Below are 25,537 nucleotides of genomic sequence, written 5' to 3'. Positions count from 1 at the left end.
GGAAGCAGGACCCACAGGTTCAGGAAGCAGGGCCTCTGCAGCTAATTACAGGAGGAATGACCACCACGGCCAGGTGGGGGCTGTCCTTACGTGTCGACACCTTTGTCCTCAGGTGCAGCGTGAGGTCCTCTAGCTGCTTCCTGCCACCCCCCCCGCCCCCCCCCCCCCCCCCCCCCCCCCGCTTCTGAAGCCTCCCGCAAACCCAAGACTAGGGACACCGGGGCCTCAACCAGAAGCTTCCTCCACCTGGTTCCTGTCCGGGAGCCCAAATCATGACTCACCTGTGCCATCAGCTTCCTGGGGAGAAGCGGGGATAACGGGAGACAATTGCCCTTGTTCCTCCCAGCTCTCACAGCCCCGTTTCCAACAGTTGAGGGCAGAGGAAGCTGGGGTCTAGCAGGTAGCTCACAGCCCTTCCCAGGTCCTGTGCTGAGGACTCCAGAAACCCATGTTCCCTGAGGCCATCACTGCAGCGAGCACACCTGTGCCCTTTCCTGACCAGTGGGATGGGGGGCCCTGGTGGCTGTGGTGTGCTAGTGCGGAAGAGTCCAGAACGTAATGGCTTTGGCCAGCTGACCAGAGGCAGAGAGGATGCTGCTGAGGGTGAGAAGGGACAGGTCCTGGGCTGGGAGGTTCTGGAGGACAGAGCAGGCTGGGGGCTGCAGGCACCTCAGGGGTTGTTCAGCTCAGAGGACAACTGGGAGGGACAGTATGGGAGCTCCCTTAGGGGATCCAGAACCTTCTAGAAGCCTGTTTACATGTGGAGGCTTGGGAAGAATCCTGAATGGGGAAGCAGTGCTGGGTTGGGTGCAGGAACCTGCAGAGGAAATAGGTGAAACCCTCAAGGACAGGGTGGTGGGTGCCTGGACCTGGGGGTTGGGAGGCATTCTTGGGGAGTCGGGGGGCGGGGTGCTGCGCAAAACTGAGCAAGCCTGGCCACGACATGTCTGTGCATCGCAGTCCTCTGAGCCAGTGGTTCTAGGCACTGTGGAGGGGTGGGGGCCTCAGGATCCTGTGGAGCACCTTCAGTGCACACCCAGGCCTCACTGCCATCGGTCCCTGCAACACCGCCTGCAGGGGAAGACAGAGTCTGAAGCATCTAGTGTTTCTCCCCGCTTCTACTGTGACCCACAGCCAGAAATACTGACGCTTCCCAAATTCAAGGACATCCTTTTAATCACAAACTTCTCATCCACAGTCTGGCTAGAGGTGAGAGCAAACACATCGGAGACTCCCCAGAAATAATGACCGTTTTGTTCTGCTCCCTCCTAGCACCAGCCCCCTTCCTAGGGTGGCCTTCACCTCCAGCTGGGGGCTTCCAGGTTAATGCCTGCACCACCGCCGCTCCGAAATCCTGTTAGCCGATCTCAGGTAGGACGAGGGGACTTGGGGCCTGCTCTGCCATCAGGGCCAGGAAGCCATTCCCAGGCCAGGCCCAGAGCTTCCCGGCCTCCCTGCCTGCCCACAGCCTCAGCATGGGGCAGTTCCCAGGCTGCGGCCTACACAATGCCCTCGGTGCGCTTGCTTCTCCAGACCACCAGCCCAGTCATGAGCAGGGTCATCAGGATGGGCACCACAATGAAGGGGCAGAGGATGCTGATGGGCGGGTCCTGCATGGCCCGGCCAGAGACAGGGCAGCTTCTGAAGTAGCGCTGGTGGACGGTGATGAAGAACTTGTTCACCGCGGCGTTTGGCCAGTAGCAGTTCAGCCTTTCCATCACGTACTTGGTGCAGTCTCTGAGCTCTCCGTAGCTCCTGCAGATAGAAAAGCAGGTGGTCAGGAGGAAAAGTAATGCTGAAGCTGGCCTCACCGTGCTTATAGTCTGTGGGCTAGTTTCAAACAAGGTAAAAAAGAAAAAAAAAAAAAGAAAAGCAGGTGGTCATCCCTGGGTAGGCAGCAACTAAGGTGGGACCTGAGTTAGGGGATCTCCACATTGAAGGCAGACTAGAGGTGGGACAGCCAACATCTTCAGATGTCAGCTCAGGGCAATGAGCCCTCTGGTGGGCAAATCTGCAGCCCATTCTGAGGAATAATTTAGTGAATATGAAGACAGCAGGTCTGTAGAAATGACCCAAAATGGAACACAAGGAGAAAAGAGCTGTGGTAAATTCACAACACTCTCAATAATATCAACCCCAACTTGTAGTCTGAGTTCCAGAAGGAGAAGAGGGAATGGGGGAGAAGGAATATTTGAAGAGATAATGACTGAGAATTTTCCAAAATAATGAGACATCAATTCACAAACCCAAGAAGGTCAAAGTACCCCAAACAGGACAAGAAAACCAAAGCAACAACAAACAGCCACACAGACATGTCAAAGCCAAACTCTGAAAACCAAGATAAAGAGAAAAAAATATCTTGGAGTCAGAGAAAAGACACCTCCAGGGAACAATGATATGAGTCACAGCTGACTTCCCACCAGAGACTATGCAAGCCCAAAGATGATGGGGGTATCTTTAAAGTACTGGTGGTAGAGATGGGGGAACTGTCTGCCCAGAATCCTACACCCAGTTAAAAATATTTTTCAAATATGATGTTGAAATAAAGACCTTTTCAGAGGAAAAAAGAGCTGGAAGAATTCAGTGTGCTACAAGAAATGTTAAAATTCTTCAGTAAAAAGAAGAGAACAGAAAGAGTTTTGAACCCACACAAAGAAATGAAGAGCTCCTTAACTGGTAAAATGAAGATATTTATTTATTTTTATTTTTTTAAATATATGTTTTTATTGATTTCAGAGAGGAAGGGAGAGGGAGAGATAGAAACATCAATGATGAGAGAGAATCATTGATCGGCTGCCTCCTGCACGTCCCCTACTGGGGATCGAGCCTGCAACCCGGGCATGTGCCCTGACCAGGAATCTAACCGGGACCTCCTGGTTCATAGGTCAATGCCCAACCACTGAGTCATGGCAAAATGAAGATATTTAAAAGACACTGTTCCTTGTTTTTCATCTAGAAAGTGATTAAATAGAGCAGAAGCCATACAGCAATTTGGGGAGATGGAGGGAGGCTTTCAAAGGCCCCTGGCTCCAGCTATAAGCTTATGGTCTCTAAGTTGCTTGGTCACTATTTTATCTGTCTGACTGCTCTCTGGGCTGTTACCTCAAGTGCCAGGATGCAGGGAGCCTCCCCCAGACCATGTGAGTGGGCAAAGTGCAGGAGACTGTGGGGGACGGGAGGGCAGAGACCGCAGAGGCTGTGCAGGACCTGTGCCCACTGGGTGTGTGGTTTTCTCATGTGAACAAGGACTCATGTTTCGAGTACAAAACACAAGTGGAAGAAGCCACAGAAGTCCTGACAGGTTGGGTCTCATTGGGAGAAAAGAATGAGTTAGAACATGTCAGTGCCTGGCACGTGTAAGTGCTAAATGTATCCGGTATTGTTGGAAACCACGTCCAGCCCTTTGCATGGTTGTTGATCAACCACATGGCTACGTGTTACAAATACTGGTGTGAATGACTGTCTTTTCCCCACCACAGACCCACCAGACCAGCAGGTAGTGTTAGGTGTTCTGCGGACCCAGTGACAGTTGACCCTAAATGTTGTCCTCCCATCCTCTGTGCTTGAGGAGTGGAGCTGGGATGTCCCTAGAAGGAGGTGTGGCCATCTCTGCATGGGAAGGAGCCCCTAACCCAGGATGTTGTGACCCTCAGACCGCCCCCCCCCCCACCCTGGCCCCCGGCTGAGGCCACTGGAGGCTGAGCCTGTGCTGTGGGGGATATTCTAGGATAAGGCACCCTCTCCCTGAAACATTATCCTTCCAGTCTGCAAAGCCACCCCCTTCTAAAAATAGCTCCACGTACAGCCGGGCCTCTTCATCCTGTTTATTTATACAGAAGTGACAGCTGAAACGTTCAATAAATATTGTGAGCTCTGTCAGCAAGACTGTGATAAAAGAATCCCTTCAGAGCACAGTCTTCTGTCAAAAGAACGTAGTACTGACTAAGGGCCTGAAATAACTGTGGAAAACATTTTCATTTAGCTCTTTCAGAATAGTTACCCTTTTTAGGCCAGAACTCTCTATTCTGGGCCCCCGGGAAAACTTTGCTGGTAATGTTCCTGAAAATGATGGTGATGGTGGGCGTTTCCAGTTTGTCCAGGGCCCCAGTCACGACTCCAGCACCACAACTCATGGTTGCTCAGTTTTGACAAAAGGTGTCCACTGATGCCCACAGGCTCTGGGGACACTCATGGTTGCTGTTGTCCTCAAACTAGCTCTGAATGGGCTTGCTGTGGAGTATCTGAGACTGGGCCCTGCCACCCCACCCACCTGGTTCAAATCCCAGGTCCACCTCTTATCCCAAGTGATGCTGGGAGCCTCATCTCACCTGTTCGAGTCTTGGTCTCCTTATATCCAGATGAAGACACAGGTGCCCACCTAATGGGGTTACTGGGCACATCAAGCTAAATGGGGATCAACGGCCGAAAATACAGCAGATGCCCAATAGGTGGACGTTTTCTCACTGCCTCCTCCTGACAACTGCTGTGAGCCTGAAACAGGATTCCTTCCTTCCTTCCCTCCCTCCCTCCCTCCCTCCCTCCCTCCCTCCCTCCCTCCCTCCCTCCCTCCCTTCCTTCCTTCCTTCCTTCCTTCCTTCCTTCCTTCCTTCTTTCTTTTTAGATAGAGAGGAATGGAGAGGGAGAGAGAGATAGAAACATCAATGATGAGAGATAATCATTGATCGGCTGCCTCCTGCACACCCCCTACTGGGGAACAAGCCCGAAACCCGGACATGTGCCCTGACTAGGAATGGAACAGTGACCCTCTGGTTCATAGGTCAACACTCAACCACTGAACCATGCCAGCTGGGCTAGGATACATTTCTCGTTCTATAAATTCACCAATGTGTATCTAGGCCCTCAAAAACTTGAGGACAGACCACTCTGGGATTCTGGTTCCCTTTATCTGATCACTATTGGCTCTGTTTACCTGGGAGAGTTCACAACCTGGTGGCTTCCAGCAGCTTTAGATAGCTGCTGGGGTGGGCAGGTGGCACTACCTGGTGTCCTGGCAGTGGGACAGGTGAAGATAGAAGTGACCCATTGAGGCTGGCCTGTAGAGTCTGTCAAAGTGCCAGACTGACATTGGGAGTGCGTTGTCAGATAGACAGAGAGGGGTGAGGGTGGGTGCAAGCACAGAAATACCCATGGTGCCTTTGGCTAAATAGTTCTGGAAATACAAGTTGGATTCTACTCAATGCTGGTAAGTGCAGTGAAATGAGGCAGGCACTCCTATCACTACTAGTAAAAGGTAAACTAGTAAAACTTTTCTGAAAAGCAACTTGGCAATATATATCAATAAACTCAAAATTATGGCTACCCTTTGACCCAGTAATTCTATTTCTAGGAATTACCGTAAGTTAATAACATGAAATGCAGACAAAAGTAAGGTAAGAAGGGGGGGTCACTGCAAACTTATAATTATGAAAAACAGTAAACTGTAAGATAGCAATAAAAGAAATTGCTGATAAGCTACTTGAATATAGCTATTAAAATGATATATAGGGCCCTCGCAGTTTTCTCTGTGGTTAGAGCATAAGCCTTAGATGAAGGGTCTAGGGTTGGATTCCAGTCAAGGGCGATTACCTTGATTACAGGTTCTATCCCCAGCCCCGGTCAGGGAGCGTGAGGGAGGCAACCAATGGATGTGTCTCTCTCACTCGATGTTTCTCTGTGTGTCTCTCCCCCTCCCTCCCACTCTCTCTAAAAATCAATGGAAATAAAATGTCCTCAGGTGAGGATTAATAACAAAAAACTGATAAGTATGAAGAAATGTGTAAGAGGTGGGGAAATATTTATGTTACAGTGTTGGGCAGAAGAAAGCATATGAGACCTGGTGTGTAAACATTGTGGTTTCAGCATAAAATGCCCCCGGAGGAGGGGATCACTCCAGAATGCTGGGAGGGTCACCCCAGGGTTGTGATATGAGGGACTTTTGTTCTCCCATCTCTACGCTTTCTGGGGACTGCCTGAGTTTTCTACAGTGAGCATACATTATTTTACAATTATATACAGAAAAGCCTATCTGGAAAGAGGCCTGTGGCAAACTGGACACGGATGTCCCTGCATTTGCAGCCACGGAGGGCTCACTTCTTCATTTCTGTGACAGCAGGAGACCTTCCCTCCAAGGGCCCCCATGGGCTATTCCGGACCAACCCCGCGGGTGGGTACCGAATGCCAGACAGGCTGAGAGAGGCTTGTGGGGGCCAACAGCCCTTGCTGCCTGGCAGGCCTCCCCTTGTTGGCAAGCCTGGGGCTCAGGGGCCTGCTGGGGGCCCTGCCTCCCCAGGGAGCCTGCAGACCCCATGCCTCTCTGAGCCCAGCCAGCAGGCTGCATTCCTTCCTTCACCCCGCTTATCTCTGCCCCTAACTGGGCGAGGTAAACCCTGTCCCAGGAGCAGGATACCCCACCCTGCCCTCCGCTTCCCCCAGCAGAGCAGGTTCTCCCCTGGCCACTATGGCTCCCTCCCTGGACCTGGGGGCACTTGGCCGGCAATGCTGGGGACATAGAGGGAGTGTGGGGGCACACGTCCAGCGCACCCCCATTCCGGCTTTGCAGATGTCCCCAGGGCCTGAGCAGGCGGTTGGCTTCCTCCACCACTCTCATTCGCCCCGGAGCCAGCTGGGACAGGCACCTAAACTCTCATGTCTTCTCTGCTGAGTTGGATGGGCGACATTGCGGTCTGTTGGAAAGCTGCGGGGCAGACGCCCAGTCCCCAAGGGGATTCAGGACCAGGAGCAAGGAGGGTGGGGCTGGGCCCTGAGGACAGGACCCCCCTTTGTACCCAGTCCCAGGTGCCCAAGTTTCTCTCTTCACACCCACCACCACCCTCCAGGATTCCTCGTCCCTTACTCCACGGCCTCCTTGCAGAAAAGGCCCAGCCACCAGATGGCGCCCCTCCCCAGGGGCCTCCTCTCCTAGGTCCATCCATCTCCAGGGATTCCCTTCCTCTCTCCCAACTTTCCCCTGGTAGTTGACCCCCCACCAGGAACCCCCTTGTGTGCCCAGGAGCCTTCCCCCTCCATCAGCAGCCCGTCCATCTCCTCACCGAGGCTCCCCGCACCCTTCCCTCTGGGGGAGGGGCATCCACACTCTGCAGGCTCCTTCCCTCCTCAGACAGCGACTGGGACATCTGATACCTATGACACCCCCACCCCTATCTGAAGCTTGGTCCTGCCTACATTGGGCTGTCAACACACACAGGTTGCCCCACCCCATTCCCATCTCCTAGGGCCTGCCCCTTCCAGGGTGTCCCCTCCGCTCATGTGGCCCTGTCCCTGTGCCCAGGAGTAGGCAGAAGTGACTCATGGTGGTGGGCTATCACAATGCATATTTCTATCACCAGTTTCCACTTTCCTGCACCGAGGGTGTGTGGGCCAGGGGCTCAATCCCATGCCAACCGCAATACGTGGGGCAAGAGGGACATTCCACACCGAGAAAAGTGTCACCACAGCCTACAGGACACAGGCACCTCTAACATCTGGCGAATTACACCTCTCTAGGTTCCGTAGATACAAACTAGAATAAAGGTGTGTGAAAAATAAAGTTAGTAAACTGGATTCAGTGACTCTATGCGATGTTTCTGTTCTACAGAGAATCAACCATCTTTTCAGCAATCCCAGGATCCTATTATTTAGGCAGCAAACAAGACTCAATAAATTCCCAAAGTGGAAACTGTAAGTCAATATTCTTTGACTGCAGTATTAAAAACTAGAAATTAGTGAGAAAAAGACATATTTTAAAATATTGAATTTGTAGAAATGAAAGATAACTCATAATTTTGGGAATTATGAGAATTAAATAATTAAATTTTGGGAATTAAAAGAATTTAAAAATTCAGTTACAGGTTATTAAGAAAACAATAATTGTGATACTGTATGTAAAAATTAATGGAGTAGAGCCAAACATCGCAAATTTAAATTATCTTATTACTATACAAACAAAAGAAGAAAAAAAAATAAGTATCCAAACCAAGACTTAAAAAAAAAAAGATAAATCTCTCCAAAAGGCAACTAATTTAAATGCATTAATAATGATTAAAAGGGGGTTATTGGGGGGCAAAGGGGGCATATATAATACTTTCAACAATAAAGAATTATTTTAAAAAGATTAAAAACTAATATTTATTGATTTTATTTTTTAAAAAAAACAGGATAATAAGTAAATTCAATAGCGGATTCTTCAGAAAAATAGGTATGATGAAATGGACACATTTCTGGAGAGTCTAATCCAGAAAAAACACAGAAAACATCAATATACAAAACCACAGATAGGAAATGAGAAAAAGTATGAAAGATTAATATGCAAAAAATTTATGTTAAAAATTGGAAAATTTTTAAATTGGGATACTTTTGGGGAAACTATAAACTATCAAGTATTGACTTAAAAAGCAGAAAATCTGAAAAAAAAGGGAAATGCTATTTAAAAATTACAATCTCAAAAGGCAGCAGATCCAGGCAGTTCTTCCCAATTCTTAGGATTATAGAAAAAAAAAAAAAAAAAAAAAAAAAAAGTGAGCTTCCCAGTTTTTTTAAAAAAGTTAACCAAGCCCTGGCCAGGTAGCTCAGTTGATTAGAGTGTTGTCCCGATACACCAAGGTTGTGGGTTCAATCCTCAGTCAGGGCACATACAAGAATCAATCAATGAATGCATAAATAAGTTCAACAACAAATCAATTTCTCTCTCTCTCTCTCTCTCTCTCTCCTCTGAAGACAGCATGCCCACGTGCCTCGGCGTAACAGATGTACTCCACTGTCACTTAAAAATAGACACAAATGTCCTATGAAAACTGTTAGCAAACTTAAGCTCTCCATACAGAACACTTTAAAGTAGGTTTATTTCAGGAATGCTTTAAACCTGTGACTGTCAAAGCCCATTTCATCATGTCAAAGCAAAAAACACACAATCATTTCAATACAGGTTGAGAAGGCATTTGATAAAATTCAACATTTCCGATAAAAAAGAAACAACCTTGCTCTAACCGGTTTGGCTCAGTGGATGGAGCATCGTCCTGCGGACTGAAGGGTCCCAGGTTCGATTCTGGTCAAGGGCATGTACCTTGGTTGCTGGCACATCCCCAGTAGGAGGTGTGCAGGAGGCAGCTGATTGATGTTTCTCTCCCATCGATGTTTAACTCTCTGTCCCTTTCCCTTCCTCTCTGTATAAAAGAAACAACCTTGCAAATCAGGAAGAAGTTCTTAACGTGACAAAAATCTCTCAAACCCATTGCAAACACCACATTTATTCCTGGAGCCCTAGAGGCATTTTCATTACAGCCAGGAATCTGCTTGTTTAATTTCCAGGAGTCCAGGTCTGTCTTCTACCACCTGATTTCCGACTTTGGGGTCAGGCCTTCCAACCAGGATTTCCAAAATAGTCACAGAGGAGCTTTTCCAAAGCAGGGCGGGGCAGTCTGCTCACCCGGCCACTTCCTCTGGTGACAGAAAGCCACATGGTGGCCTGGCCTGCGTGGGGCTCAGAGTGAGCGTGCCAGGCCATCCAACCTCCACGGAGGGCCTCTGAGCAGGCAGCCCTGCGAGTGGTTGCCATTTCCCACTCAGCCTCGCCTGTGTGAGCTGTCAGGCTGCACCAGACAGGGAGGCTTTTGGTTTTGACACCTCAGGGAATGTAAAAGGAAGTCTTGCTAACTGATTAAAAACACTTCAGTCTAGGACACTGCCCCAGGCGTGGGCGAGTATACCAGCCGCTGTGCACCTGGAACTCATTCCTCACCCCTGGACTTGAAGCGGGAGTGTGTGTGGGGTGGATATTGTGCAATCAAGCCCTCCCTAAACCGCAGGACCGAGAGATCTGATCAAGCTGGAAATCTGATGAGACCGCGGAAGAAGCCGTGCGCATCTCTGCTGGCCCAGGGCTGGCCACTGGAGTGCGTGCACAGAAATGCATACTTTAAGGTTTCTCCAACGTTCCCACTACAGCTCATCTCCTTCAGTTACAGAACAGGAACTTCTGACATCTTTGCAAAAAAATAAAAAGCACAGGGGAACTGCGGGCTCCACCCTATCTGTGGAATCCCAGCATGCATGTGCACCAACAAATACCCAACAACACAGCAGGCTTCAGGTACACAGCTGGATGGCGCAGGTAAGTTCCACCCAGGGCTTTGCAACCGGCTCCCTGCCTCCACTGTATTGGACCAGGGGGCTCTGGCTGAGCAAGGTGGTCTCTCTCTCTCTCTCTCTCTCTCTCTGAAAAGGAAGAACATGCTAAAGCAGAGAGGTTAGAGGTAAGAGGAGGAAGACCAGTGGCAGGGCTGGTGTGTCACTGCTGGGGAGGAGAGAGCAGTTTCTCACAGAGCTCTCGACTGGGGAGACCCGGGAAAACTGCCACTCTTGGACGACAGAAAACAGACATGGGGTGTCCTCCGAGTGCCTGGCAGGTGGGGGTCTGTGCCTGTAGTCATCCCAGCCCTGGGCTCTGAGATGACAGGGAACCATGGCTGATCACCCAGCTGTGCCCACTGTGGGCTGGCCTCACCACAATGCCCTGTGAGGACATCCAGGTCTAGGGCTCCCCCTGGGCCCAGGGCCCCCACCCTCACCCGGACATGGGTGTGCACACGTGTCCAAGTTCGAGGATTGGGCATGACAGCCAGGGCACTATATTTGGACACTAACACCCTGAGGACACTACCCTTACAAGCCACCCTGGGGGCTGGAAGGAGGGCTTTTTTCTGCAGAGCACCCTCAGTCCCACCATCAGGCCACTGCTCTCCGCCGCCCTGCCTGGCAACCTGCCTCCCTGATCCCATTGGATTCCGCAGGGACCCTGGGGCCCTCCTGAGGCAGTGGAGGCTGTGAGGTTGCTGGCCACGCTGGCACAGCGGTCAGCCTGAAACCCATGAAGGTGACCTCTGGGCAGGGTGGCACTATCCCAGGGCATCTCACTATGTTACCAGGAGAGGGGACAGTGGCTGTGGCTTTGCTGTGCCAGACAGCTTCCCCTGAGCAGAAGGTCATGCCAGCCAACAGGGCAGTCTCTCACCCGGTTCCTGAGGGGCAGCCCTGACAGCAGGTAGAGGGCTGGAGCTGGGAGCCGATCCTCACTCACTGTTGGGGCTCATCCCCCAGGAACATGAGGGGCTACTCAGCGGTCACCCACTGGCCCAGCACCAATTAAGTCCTCAGGCAGCAGCTGCTGAGCCAAAGTTAAATCTGGTTCTGAACTCCTTCGAGGTGCCAAGGTGCCCTTACTAAACTTTCCAAAGGAGAAGGACCATGGCCAAGATAGTGGCAGGAGCAGGCCACCCTTCCCCCCCTGCCCCGGCCTTCCTGTGAACACCTGTCCATGCAGTAAGGGAGAACCTTCCAGACATCCGTGGGGGTTTCTCTGTGATTCAAAACCATCCTGGGACTCAAGCCTGGATCGGGGAGCAGCCCCAGGGCATCAGGATGGTGAAGACACAGAGAAATAAGTGTCACAGGGACCCTGCCGAACCTCAAATACACCTGGCTTTCAGACTCCGCCCTGCTTGGGACAAACTGGAGGGGGCGGGTGAGGCAGCAGTCAGTCCCAGAAGGTCCTGGCTGCCCAGGGTCTGAGGACATGTATCTTGAGAGCTGCCCACAGGAAACACCCTCCCCTCCGCCCCACACAGTCACAGTCTCGGCCAGGTCCTGCCTGCCCCACACCTTCATCATCCAGTCCCTTTCCAGTCCCCTGGCTCTAGCAACCTGTAAGCGACCACACCAGTAAGGAGGAGGTCATATTTACAAAATAAGTCAGTCTCCTCTGGGTCCCTGATAACATAAAAACCTCAGAGATAATCAAACAACAGTCACACAAACTCTAGAAATCGAGGTTGTTCAGCGTATACACTGAGTGGCCAGATTATTACAATCTTTGAACGCATAATAATCTGGCCACTCAGTGTATATCCTATATAATAAAAGGCTAATATGCAAATTGTCCCCTCGACCAGGAGTTCGACCAGCAGGCAGGCTGGCCAACCACCCATGTCCCCTCCTTCTGGCCAGGCTGGCCAACCCTACCCATGCACAAATTCATGCACTGGGCCTCTAAAATACACACACACACACACACACACACATACACATACACACACACACACACACACACACACACTGAGTGGCCAGATTATTATGCGTTCAGAGATCATAATAATCTGGCCACTCAGTGTACTTAGCATCCTGCTGAGCTGTCACTCAGCTACAAAGGCAGCGAAAAGCTCTGTAAAAAATGTCTGAATTCTGGGAAGGCATTAATTGCATGGCTTATTTCTAGGTTCTACTTCGGAATAGTTGCCTGAATTTAAAAGCTACATGTCAAAGGGAAAGATGATGATAACAATAATAAGAGGAGCTTGAGTTAACAGCCTATTTGCAAAGATAAGTGACCGAACCCTATTGGCCCAAGGGTTGTTACTGATACAAGTCAGAACAGTGCAGTGTAAGAAATAAACCAAAATAGGCCACAGAAGGAAGAGCAGGTTTTAGAACATGAACTAAAATCAGTGAGGAGATGGGGTGGGGATGGGGGTTGAGAGAGACAGTCCTGCTCTTTCATCAAAGGCCAAGCATGTGGTTTCACAGTGTAAGGAAACCAACACAGGAGTCAGAACACCCGTGTTTCACATTTCAGGGTGAGTGAAAAGAGCGTGCCAATATGTTAACCTCATTTAAAAGATAAAGGCAAAAAAATCATGTTTTAACAGGAGGGAGAAAAGAGGGGGGAAATCGGTGTGGAAAGATAAAAATCAACATCCCAAACGGAATGCCTAAAGATTGAAAATAAAGAACAAATACAATATAATTTCCTTTGTTACAAGGCTCAGCACTCTCCAGATGAAACAATAAAACGACATAAGCAGTTTCTGAGAGAGATAATTAACACAGAATTACCTCGGAAGATTCAAAAGAATTAAGGGTTAACTTCAAGTAGTTAAAATACTGGGATTTCAATGTTAATATGAAGCAAAGAATAGCAAAACAAAAAATATTAAATGTGATTAAGGAGACATTTAATGATATTTCACAGTTGATAGCAGCAGCATAACATGGAATCTAAGTGCTATAAAAACAGCAGAATATATATACGTAACAACCTGTTGGAAAAGATACTAGAAATTATATATATATATATATATATATATATATATATATATATATATATATATATAAAATTATATATATAATTATATAATAAAATATATAATAAATTTTATATATATATATATATATATATATATATATATATATATATATATGGCTAATATGCTGTGTCCAACCGTCCAACCGGTTGCTATGATGTGCATTGACCACCAGGGGGCTGACGCTCAACACAGGAGCTGCCATGACGTGCACAGAGAAACCTGGTGCCCAAAAAGCAACACTTGGCTTCCCCCAAGTGGGACACAGGCCCCACCACCACCCCAGAGCAACACCCCACCAACTCATAGCCAACACTGCCAAGACCCCATGGTGCAAAATGTGGCCCACAGCCCAGCCCAGCCCAGTCTGAAAACAGTAACTGTGGGTGCTGGGTAATGACATCACGTTTTTATTGACATTTGAAGCCAAAATTGTCGACAGAATATGCCTGAAGACCAACTATTGCCACAATGTACCTCTGAAGCAGAAAGAAAGTGATGTTGTTGACAGAATATGTCTGAAGAACAGTCATCGACAAGTACTACCAATACTGGTAGGAACTGCCTTCACAGTGAAAATGAGGTAAATGAAGACGCAATTATCGAACACAGTTGTGGTGGAATGACTATTACATGTCAATTTTGCCTATCCCTAAATTTCTCCGATGAAAAACCATCTGATGGAAAATTTACTCGATGTTGTAGCAAAGGCAAAGTTTGTCCAAATGATATACATTTTCCAGAATACCTGGCATATTTAAAAAATTAATGATAAACAAAGATCCTGACAGTAAAAATTTCATGGAAAACATTCATTGTTATATCATGTTGTTATTGTTTATTTATTAATCAATTTATATATTATTTTCATGTACATTTTACTAATTTTCTTTTATCTCTGACACTTCTATTATAGAGAAAGGGAGAATAGCGATATTAAAATATTTCTTCTAATTAATTTCCTTTCAATGTGCACAAATTTGTGCATTGGGCCACTAGTAAGAATATAATTAGAATTAGAGAATCTAATAGCCCATTACTGAGTACACAAAAACCTGGAAACACAGGAATGAGCTGAGTAACACACAGCGGAATGCATGTTGTGTGGGTGGGAATTAAAAAGAAATAGAAATAGACTCTAATGCATTAGGTGTTAAACTAAGCATAACATGACAACGAACGTAGGAAATATCATTTAACTTATGTTAGGATAATTGAGGTAGGGAGGAAATAAATTCTAATTCTTGTCTTAATGTAACTACGCACAGTGTTAAGGAGATAAACATTATTCTAAAACACAGGGCAACTAAGTAGGAACAGAACATAATATTGTGGCCATATGACTCTCACAACTGCAACTACTGGATCTGTGGAGCAGACAGCCCTGTGACCAAACCACAGACCCGAGGAGTGAGGAGGCAGCGTGCCCAAACCGAATCACTAAGGAGCTGAAGCACGAAAAACAGGCATCACTAAAACAGACAGGAGTGACACCTGAAGAGAAGACGGAACAACATGACAAATGACTCATCTCTACAATATTTAAGAGTTTGTAAAAGAAGATGAAAAATACCCCCAATGACTCAGGAGACAGATAGCAAAGGTTATGAGCAGGTGATCTGCACTCCAGAAAAAACAAGTTCCAACAGCTGCAGGAGAAAGCAGTTTGGCCTTCCTAACAGCCAAAGGCGGGCAGATGAGGCCAAAACAGGAACTCTCATTTCAGCCTGCAAGAACACCACCTCGACAAACTCAGTGCTCATGGACCCACGAACGAAAGAAACATTTCCATGGGATTCTGGTCATAAAACTTTGTAAAATTCTTCGAAAGGGCAACTGGGCAAAACCTCTAAGAACCCTGGAATGTTCATGGCCTGTGCTATGTAGGTCCCTTGGCAAGAATTCTTCAATGAACGAGTCCAAAAAAGCAGTCAGCTACATGCACTGCAGTTCATTTACAACGGCAAAACCTGGGAGGGGCTGAACATAAGTCGGACTGAGAAATCAGGACCCCTTCAGTGGCCTTCCTGCCCGGGAGCTGGCTGTCCACTCCTGGCCCCGGCTGTGAAGGCAAACTCACCTTGCCTTGCTACCCACAGGAGTGTATTTGTAAGAAGGTGTGTTCTCCATGTTTTCACTGAGACAAGAAGCCAGGAGAAGAGGGAGCTCGGACTGAAGACACACCTGGCCCAGGAGCTGTGCACAGTGTCCAGGCTTAAGTCTCCTAAGACCCTGGGGGGAAAGGTGGCCACAGTCTGCAGGGGGAAGGCTCCCCCACAGAGGACGAGAGTGTCCCTGGCCCCGTGTGCTTGGGAGAGGGCCACCCATGGAAGGATGGGTCCTGGGAGAGGCTGTAACGGCCTATTGAGCAGGAGGAGTGCTGGGCCGAAGGTCAGCCGTAGGAGGGGCATCTGCTCTCGTCCCCTACCTGGCTGACCCCACCGCACACAAACCACAACACTGCACACCAGAGCACAGCTTCATCACCACTGCCTTCTGTGCCACCACCTGCTGCCCTGCCCTTTCCCTGGGACAGTCCCAGGAGGGCAGCTTCGACGCGTGAGCACGCCTGACCTGCCTCCCTGGACAGCGAAGTCCCGTGTGCGTAGCCTGGACAGCTCTGGGGTTTCCATGCTGCTGGGGGCAGGGTGGAAGCAGTGTGTCCACGAGGGAGCTGGGAGCGGAAGGCGCTGTGCAGAGCCTCCCCCGCGTCACCAGGATGTGGTCCACCTGCCTGCTCTTCCTTCTACTCGTGCCAGGATCTGCTCAGTGTGGCTTGCTTCTGACCTTTTACATTCTGACACGGAGGCTTGATTTCATCCCCAAACTGAGGTTGCAAAGTTGATAAACAGGGCAGTTAGTAATCTGATGGGAAAAGACATCCCGGCAGGCTTGAGGCAGTGCCCACTGTGTGTGGGCCAGTGTCTGTCCGCTCCCAGGGCCCGGGAGACACACAGCACTGGGGATAAGGGAAGCTGAAGCCCTTGGGCGTGGAAAAGGGGAGCTTGCACCTTCCCCCTGGCCTCCAGTGTCCCCCACCACAAAGGGTTCCTGGCTGTAGGTCTCCGCAGAGCATTTCTGAAAAAAGGAAATAGGGTTCATCCTCCAAGCCCTCCAGCTCAGCAGGTGGGCATCCACAGACCCTCTGGGGATCATGCTCAGAATTCACCGTGGGGCAGGAATGCCACTTCCAGGCCAACCCCAACCGAAGGGCTGCGGCTGCCCCAAGGGCCGCCAACCCCCGCAAAAGAAAGACAGCTCCCCAGCAAGAGGGACATAGCAAGAGGGCACTTTCTGGAGGGGTGACCATGGAGCTGGCACTGGGTGGGGCTGGGAGTAATCGGAGGACCTACCGCTCTGACTCCTCCTGCAAGCTGGGAGCACCCTTCCTGGAAGGGGCTGGAGTGAGGTCCTCCGCGCACCAGCCTGCACAGGGCGGGTGGGTAGCTGCCCTAGCCCCTCCCCGAACACCTAAGAGGCCAAGGTCAGCCACCAGATTTCTGTGCACCTGGGACTGAGGGTGTGAGCCTGGGCTCTGGAGACCCCAGGAGGATCCTCCTTCCAGGTGCGCACTGGGGTGGGAAGTGGGTGTCAGCACCAGAACCTCCCGACAAGAATGTGGCCCAAGCACTCGTGGGCTCAGGGCTAGTTCCAAGGCAGATGCCTGGAGGAGCAAACCCGCGAAGGAGCCGCAGGCAGGTGTCCCTGTGGGGCAGGGGCCACGCTTGGGCGGAGCTCTGGGGACCAGCCTGCTGAGCACTGGTCATGGCCCATGCTGAGACGTGGAGAGGTGGGGCTGAGCACAGCAGGACCCGGGAGGGTGATAGCCACGGCCCCAGGGGGACCACCGTGGTTGAAGAAGATGCCTCCCTCTCAGTTCCTGTTGGAATTCAAACCAAAGCAGCTGTTGCAAAGATGCTCCTGAGTTCTGACCAATTTCCGACTTGACTCTTGACAGGGACCCAAAGAACACTGAGACCCCGCCTCAGTGAACAGGCATCTGGAAACAGCGTCAGGCTTGGTGCTCTCGACAGAGGTAACTGCTCTGGAGCCAGCACGCTGCACTTAGTTCTGGGTCCTTCCATTAACGCCCTGTGCAGACTCGCCGCCTCGTAACTGGCCGTTCCTCGGGCCAGGCTGGGGGGCTCTTCACGGCCCAGCTTGGGGTGAGCAGGGCGGAGGCAGTCCCCAGGGAGCAGGCCGTGGAGACCTGGCCCGGGAACCCTGCACAGTGTGACCAAAGCTTCGGAGCTGAGGCCACGCCGCAGCATTGACAAGCCCGGGAGCTTCAGGGCCGAGAGAAGAGGGGCACCGGGAAGGCGCGAAGGGAAAGGTGGGCTCTTTGGGGCTCACTGAACGCTGATGACTGGGCTGCCTCTGACAGGGTTCCTGCCCGAGGTGGCGCCTCGGAGCCCGCAGCTGGGCAGGAAGAGGAGGAGCCGCCGGGCCGCCCATCTCTAAATCACCCCGCATTTCCTGTCTTGGGGAGAAAAACCGATATGTGGTCACTTTAAAACCAACCATCTTCCCTAGCTGAGTTCCCATTTTTGAGATTCTTCTCTTTCCTTGTTCTGCTCTTTCTCTCCTCCTGACACCCACAGGGAGGTTTCTGGAAATGAGAGTCTGGATGACACATTGTTCCTTAATCTCCACAGCTCCCCAAATTAGATTGTATTCCCAGTTAATACATTCAATTACGTTAAATTTCCATTAGCAAACCCGGGCTGCAGTGAATGAGCTCACCCCGGACATGATGACTCGCCTGGTGCACAGAGCGGGCCCGCCCTGCTGAACCCTTGCCCTGCAGCGACCTGGTGCAGGGACCTGGGCAGCGAAGGGCAGATAGAAAAGGGCTCAAGAGGAGACCTGGAGCCAGGCTCATGACCAGGGCCTCTGTCCAGGGCTGCGGGAGAGCCCGGCACCAATTTCAACAAGGAACCACGCTGGACTCCCGTCACTGGGTGCGCAGTGACGATGACAAACCTCCCAATGCCAAAGCCAGCAGGCCCTCAGTCCCATGGCAGGTCACTCAAGGGTGTCCACTGTCCTCGCGTTGGAACACGGCCCGAGTGCTCTCACCAGCCCTTGCTTTCACTGGAGATATTTCTATCTCCGAGCAACGATGCCCAGTGCTGCTCAGGAGGACCGAATAAGCCCACGCTTCTGAGCAATGTCCCAAGTGAGGCGGGGCTGTCACGGGCCCCCTCTGTCCGGTTTGACGTAGGAGGTAGAGCCGTGTGGCCCCAGCAGCCCCTCCACGCCCCACAGGGGAGCTTCTCCCCTCCCCATGCACCTGCAGAAGTCACCTGGCTCACATTTATCCGTGCCACTTAGTGGGAAGGTAAGTCTCCTCTGACGGGCAGCTGTTGTTAAACCAGAAGCTTCCCTCTGGCATTTCCTGGGCCACTGCAGCCCAGCCCAGCCCTGGGACAGCTATGACCTCAAGCAGCAGGCACTGGGTGGCCCTGGCTCTGGAGTTCCTGCCCTCACCCTCAGCCTGTCCTGAACCCCAGGTCCTAACAGCTGTCCCCTTCTGCTTGCTGGGCTGCTGCCTCCCACCCCCGACAGCCTTGACTGCACTTGGCTCCGGCAGGGTCTTTCCCAGCACATGCGCCCTTTGTCTGGCATCTGCCTGCCTCGCCGTCCTCCAGCCCCACTGTCTGGCTCTCTGCCTGTCCTTCCCCCACTTAGGGGCCCTGCTCCCCTGTTGGACACTGTGCTCCTAACATGGCCACGCCCTCCCGCCCATTCAGGCGGCTCCTCCACCCCTCACCGGGCCTCCTTTCAGGCCTCTTCTCTTCTTCCTTCCAGTCATTTGGACCATCCTGCCCCCCCCCCCCCCCCCCCCCGCAAAAGCCCAAGACCCTGGAAGGTTAGCTCAGGGTTCAAGCGCCAGTTAGGCTTTGTATCCCAATGCAAGTGGCCCTCACCAGCCTGATGGTCCTTGGCAGGGGCTGAGGCAGCCAGCGGAGGCCAGCATCCACTTCGCAGAGAGCCACACTGATATAAAGACAGGGCATCCCTACTTCTCCTGAGAGTCAGGGGAACCACCTCTCACCTTTGGGGAGTGTCAGAGCTGGGACTTCGGATTCAAAGACCCCTAACCTGCTGTGACCCTGGGCAGATGAAGTGGGAGTGACGATAGTTCTGACTCCTCCTGAGGCTTATGCCCCGCACATAGTACGTGCTCAGGAAATGCCAGCTTTGCGAACTGACTGTCTTGGAACGAGGTAAGCGGTAACTAAGTAAACTGAGTAGGCGGGGCAGACCCATCGCTGGTTCTGGAGGAGAAAGCCATGTTGCAGATGCAGGGAACGTGAGGAAGTTTGAAAGGGACTGTGTGTAAAGGTGCACAGGGAGGTTCAGTGCAGAACAAAGATGGACTCGGAAACAAAAAACGGGGCGTGATGGGCTTTTGAATAAGCAGGACAAGTGGGCGGAGCCTCTGGGGAAAGACAGACTGCCTCCGAGTTCACACTGCACAGCAGGATACGCTCCTGGCAGGCCCAGGCCTCAGCTGGGACACCAAAACCACACGATCCCGAGAAGAAAATGTGGGTGGCTTCCTCTTGAACCTGGGTGTAGAGAAAGGCCTTTCAACTATGACTCCAATCCAGAAGTGACGAGAGATTGATGCACAGGACGGAGGAACAAAATAATGTGGCAACGAAAATACCAAAGAGTCGAAAAACAACTGACTAACTGGGAGAAAATATGTAACACATGCTGCAGCCAAAGGCCAGAAGCCTCCTCTAACATGAACTCTTTAAAAAGGGCCAGAAAACGGATGGAAATGGGAAAGACAGGCACAATCAAGTCTCAAAAGCATATGTGTGGCCCTTAACGTATGGAAAATGTTCAGATCCACTCATAAATTAGAGAGATGCAAATGAACGCACGACTGAGAGACCATTTCTCCTTCATCAGACGGTGAAAGTTCAGAAGTATGGAAACCCAGTCTCGGTGAGGCTGTGGGAACCAGCCCCACCCACCCCCGCCCCTGGCTGCTGGGAGGGAGCTGGTGCAGCCTTCCTGCGGCAATGACACGTGCTCTCACTGTGGACCCAGAAACCCCACTTTTAGGTCTCGACCCTGCAGACACAGTTCCAACAACACCAAAAGGCACGTGCACAAGGTCATTCATTCAACACTACCAACGCTGCCTAAAACTGGGAAGTATTGTTAAAACCTGTGTCCCTTGTTAGGAAAGTGGTTAAAAAACTGAGCACAGTGGGGTATTATTCAGATGTAAGAGTGAATGAGAAGGCTATGCACTGATAAGGTCTGATTTATAGGATATACTGTCAAGTGAAAAAAAGTGCAAGAAGAGAATCTATAGTATAATGTACTTCATGTTACAAAGAGGGGGATATAAGAAAAAATGGTTACACCTACTCATTTGTGCAAAAGAAATACAAGAAGGAAAGGCAGAGTGAATAAGACTGGTTACACAGCAAGTGGGTGGGGATGTGGGGACGAATGGGCCACATGGGGCTGGGGAGTGGGGATGAGGGGCAGAGGCACCTCTCTGAGCCTCCCTTTGAGTGTAGCTCTGATGCTAGACACCCCAAGGGGATGGTCTGCTTTCCGTGTCAAACTGCCCACACCTTGGTCCCCAGTTACTCAATCAAACATGGCCTCGGGTGTCCGGAGATGGCTCACAGCTACAATAAGTTGGCTTTGAGAAGATGATCTTTGATACTGTGGGTGGGGCCTCACCCGAGTTAAGAAATTCTGCCTCAAGGCTGCAGTACACACACTGGACTTGCCAGACGCCACCATCTCGTTAAACAATTCCTTGAAATAAATATTGTTATAGACAGCATTCCCTATACCAGATTTAAAGGGGAATTCACCCACGTTCTCATGGTGCATGCTTGCATGGGTCCCTTGGTTACAGCTAAGTCCCTGGTATGAATATGTGTGATCTATATCTATATCTGAGTCTATATCTCTATCTATTGTCTATATGTCTGTACCTGTATCTACATCTATCTACCTACTATCTATCTATCTAGCAATCTATCTACCCATCTCGGCTTCTGAACACCATTCTTTAATCAAAGGAGCCAGGGCTTCTTGGAGAAGGGGCTGATTCCAGGGCTGGGGCAGGAACTGTACAAGAGCAGCCTGGACCATCTCCGTGACACCTAAGGAACTGCCCCCAAAAGGACACAAGAGCGCTCTAATGGCTGAAGCTGGGACAATTTAAGAAACTTGTGATGACAGTGGACTCACCAGATAATCCAGGATCACCTCCCACCTCAAGGTCAGCTGGTGAGCAACCTTAGTTCTGCTGCATTTGCTTCCCCTTTGCCATGTCATGTAACATGTCATGTCATGTAACATGTCATGTAATGCAACATCTGTCATGTACTGACACTGCAACAAGTCATGCAATGTAACATATGCTATGTAATGTATAATGATGCTGTTAGAATAAGAAGCTTTTGCTCCTTGCTCCCTCAATTATCTAGGTTTTTTAAAAACTATTTTTTAAAATTGTTTTTATTGACTTTAGAGAGAGAGACACACACAGAGATAGAAACATCAATTGGCTGCCTCCCGCATGCACCCCCACCAGAGATTGAATTCGCAATCTGGGCATGTGCCCTGACCAGGAATCAAACCGGAGACCTTTCGGTGCATGGGATGACGCTCAACCAACTGAGCCACATCAGCCAGGGCTTGATTTTCTTTTTAAATAAAAGGAATTTCCTGGCCCCCTCACCCCACCCCATGCTTCTATTTCTGGCTGTATCGCCACTGGGCTCTGGTGACGGACAACGCTCCTGGGCCTGAGTGATAATCATTCCTGTTTGGAACTAGCCACTGTTGGAAACCAGCTGTGGTGGCTTCTGTTTCGAGTAACATCACCACTGCTTCTGTGGGAACATCTCTAGCGTTATCCCGTCTTCTGCCAGGTGACAGCCTGCAATTGGCTGCACAAACCCATGATCACTCACGCAAAGCGGGGGCAGGGCACGCGACCAGGGGCCCCAGAGAGAGCACGGCCTCTTCCGTGGGTCACAGTGACAGACAACCTTTGACTTAAACTAAACAAGCCACTCCGCCCAGGCACAGGCCAATCTGCCTAAAGAACAAGTGGTTCTGGTTTTTAACACCCTGCCCTGCCCCCAATTTCTCACTGTGGTTAATTTTTCAGTTTAGAAAATGAGACCTTGAAGGACAAGAATGAGGGGACCCCCACCATCCCCAGGGCTCCTGCCTCTTCACACCACGTTCTGCTCAGGCTCCAGAGACGCTGGCCCAGGAGCAGAGAAGCCCCGACCTCTTTGAGGGGAGAGGGAGGCAGTGGATGCACCCCATGGGGTGGGAAGAGGGGCGTTTGGTAGAAGGACTGAGTCACGAAAGGGAAGGCTCAGTGCCCGCTGTCCTCCATGGGGTGCCAGGGCCACCCCTCCAAGGACAGCCTCCCTGTGACTCCAGGGGGCTCCTAGCCATGAACTGGCAGAAGGACAGCCTTGGCCTGACCATGGGGACCAGGGGAACCAGTAGGGACATCCCTGCAACCCAGTGCCTGCCAGACTCGGCCACAAGGCCCCTGGGCACTGGGCCGCGCTCTCCATGGTCCCCAGACACCGGCATGGGCTACGGGAATCTACGGCTGGACACGGCCCTAACGGGACGCTCCGTCTCCTGCTGCCTTGAGGACCCCTGTACAGGATCCCAGGTCATCACGGACCTCCTGCCCCTCATTGTCTGCACTTACCTGCCACTGGCCCCTCCTTCCCCCTCATCCGTCCCCCATCCATAACCACAGCCTGTCTGTCACCCTGGACTGTGGTGAAGAACCCTCACCAAGCCCTGTGGTCCCAAGGTCCCCCCAGCCATGTCCCTCCCGCCAGTAGACACACTCGACTCACACGATGGTCTTGCCCCAGTCACACCACAGCGTCCTACCGATGGCCTCCATGTCCACCTTGAATGGGGCGAGGCAGACCTCCTGCAAGATGGCATCGTGGTCGACGTCCTGGCAGGCGGTGGCCACGAAGAGGTGATGCACTGCAAGGATAGTGTGTGGGGACTCTTACCCTCCGGCCTCGTCCCCGCCCGCCCTCCCCTGCATTTCCACCCTCCTTCCCTGCAGGCCCGGGCTCTTCCGTCTGACACATACACATCTATCGAGGGCTCCCATCCCAGAGGCACCTGGGGGGCTGCCATGGGGTCTCACTTGTCCCGAGAGCGCGATGTGCAGGGGTACCGGGCACAGGGTCTGACACGCATGCACTATTTCATCCTCACTCAGCTCCTGACATGTCCCCAATGCCTCCACTTCACAGATGTGGAAACCGAGGCAGCGAAAATGATTGCTGGGGCTGGACCCAGGCTCCTCACCCATGATGCCACGATGCCACCAGGCCTGTCCATTGAGTGAGGAGGAGGAGGAATTGCCGGTGGTGGTGGTGGGGACACAGCAGGACAGGGTGCTGTCCCAGGGCAGGTGGGGACCTGGCTGCACCACCAGCCCAGACTGGCTCACCACCCCCCGGAGCCCCGGCTCCCGCCCCGTGTCTGATTTTTACCGGTTATAAATAAGCTGACAACTGTGGCATGACGTGTCCTACCCTCCTGCCTTGATTAACACTCGATCAAAAATGAAGACTGTTGGTCAAACAGCGCACTGCTGATTGAATTCACTGGAGGCTGCTTGGGTGGAGGCGGGGCAGGCCGGCCAGGGACCCCCGGGCCCCACCCTAAGCCTCCTCTTCCTCCTCAGGCCCAAGGTCTGCTTTGTCCCCTCTCGGTGGGGCAGGCAGGCGGTGTCCTTCCCAGATTCCTTTGGGGTGAGGCCCCCAGGCTGTGCTGGTCCTCTGCCCTAAGGAAGCCCACCTGTGGGACAGGTGAAGTGCCAGGGCTCCTGGGTAGCTCAGGAGGCTCAGACACCGAATTCAGGAAGGAACTCTAAGCCACCCGTCCAGCCTCATCCGAGGACAGCCTCTCTGATGGTTCCCACCCCCTCACTGCCCCAGGACCCGCCCTGTCTCTCTACCAGGTCGCTTTTCCCTGCAAACCCCAGACCCAAAGGTCCCCCTCCCCTGCCCCTTCTCCCGCCTCCTTCCTCCTCCTCCATCTCCTCTCCCTCCCCGTCCCAGGTCTCACGGCCCAGCCCACTTCCTCAGCGCCTCATTTGGGTGGTAGAACATTTCCTTCTTTTCTGAGGACCTTTTGTGCTACCCTGTCACCTCTCCCTCGTTTCTGATACATGTACGTCCTCCCGGCAGCTCTGCATGTTAATATGCATCAAAAGAACAAGATGGCAACACCCAACTTCATTCTGTGTGGGCGTGAGGCGGGCGCCTGTGACTGACCCACAGAGGTCCGGAGCTCGGAGGACCCCTCCTGTCTGGAAGGGCTGGTTTTAGGGAGAATGAAGACGACCACACATCTCAGCCAGGGCTCTCTGCAGCACGGAACAGAGCCATTCGGCTGACACGACATTGGACAGACCCGTCACAAGGATGCTCGTGGCTCCCAAGTTCCTAGAAGGGCAGATGGTCCAGCAGAGCCAGCCGCCAGGGCAGGGCAGCGCACCTCTACTGGTCACCAGCAGGGAGTGCTGGTGTTGAGGGCCAGGAGTGCTGCTGTCCCCTCCACCTGTCCCTGGTCCCTCCCAGTGCATTCTGGTCAATTTCTCCCTGCGACCTCTGGGCCACAGAGCACAGCCCTGCCCCTACCCCACTGGCCTGCCCTGTCTGGCAGCCTCAGTGCTCACCTTAGAGCAGGACCTGCCCTTCCCCAGTCCCTGGCCTTGACCCTGGCAGGGCTCTGAGCTGGTCCCCCTGAATGCTGCATCTCTCACCTCTGCCTCCCCAGGGTGGGACCCTGCTCTCTGGGGATGGAGACCCCACTTCCCTCCCTGCCTTGGGGGAGTCAGAATGGTGAGGCTGGCTGGCTGCTGGGGAGCCTGAAACCATAGTGGTTTAGGTGCAGGAGAACAGCTCACTTCTCTTAACCAGCCTGATGCAGCTTCTTCCGCCAGAAAGAGGGACAGTATTACAGTTTAAAGCTGAATAAAATTGCCCAGAGTTTTAAAGCCAACGGTTTGGATTCCATTCCTGTGAGATTGCAAATTGATTCATTCATCATGGCTTCGAAGGCCGTGAGTCAGGACAGGAGCTGTCGGGCACATGCACCACCGGGAATTCAGAGACAGGCCCCCTCTGTCCACAGCAGGAAACCGCCCCTGAGATGAGGACACGGGCGGAGGAAGGCAGGGGGATCCCTTAGCACAGTGACAGGCAGGACTGCCTGCTCCCCCCAGGTCCACGGGGCTCCAGGCCGAAGCACAGCTGCATGGAGACCTTGGACATCCGGGTTTCTAAGGAGAGATGAGGGCCCAGCAGTGCGACCCGAGTGGGCCTCCCTTTAAGCCGCCCAGTCTG

At 51.8% G+C, this 25,537-nt stretch overlaps 1 protein-coding gene across 1 annotated transcript in view; it reads right to left on the bottom strand.

The window, feature by feature from the left end:
* Positions 1 to 1,158: 1,158 nt before the first annotated feature.
* Positions 1,159 to 25,537, bottom strand: part of RAMP1 (receptor activity modifying protein 1) — a 33,452-nt gene continuing 9,073 nt past the window's right edge. Inside the window, exons 2-3 of the mRNA XM_079783278.1 lie at positions 23,018 to 23,156; positions 1,159 to 1,755 (exon numbers count right to left, since the gene is read on the bottom strand). Coding sequence (XP_079639404.1) covers positions 1,500 to 1,755; positions 23,018 to 23,156 — 395 coding nt within the window. The 3' untranslated portion in view covers positions 1,159 to 1,499. The remainder of the gene's footprint in view (positions 1,756 to 23,017; positions 23,157 to 25,537) is intronic.

The sequence above is a fragment of the Cnephaeus nilssonii genome, assembly GCF_951640355.1.
Source record: "Cnephaeus nilssonii genome assembly, chromosome: 10".
NCBI lineage: Eukaryota > Metazoa > Chordata > Mammalia > Chiroptera > Vespertilionidae > Cnephaeus > Cnephaeus nilssonii.
Note: the sequence above shows the minus strand (reverse complement) of the source record. Positions and strands in the feature narration are given on the sequence as shown.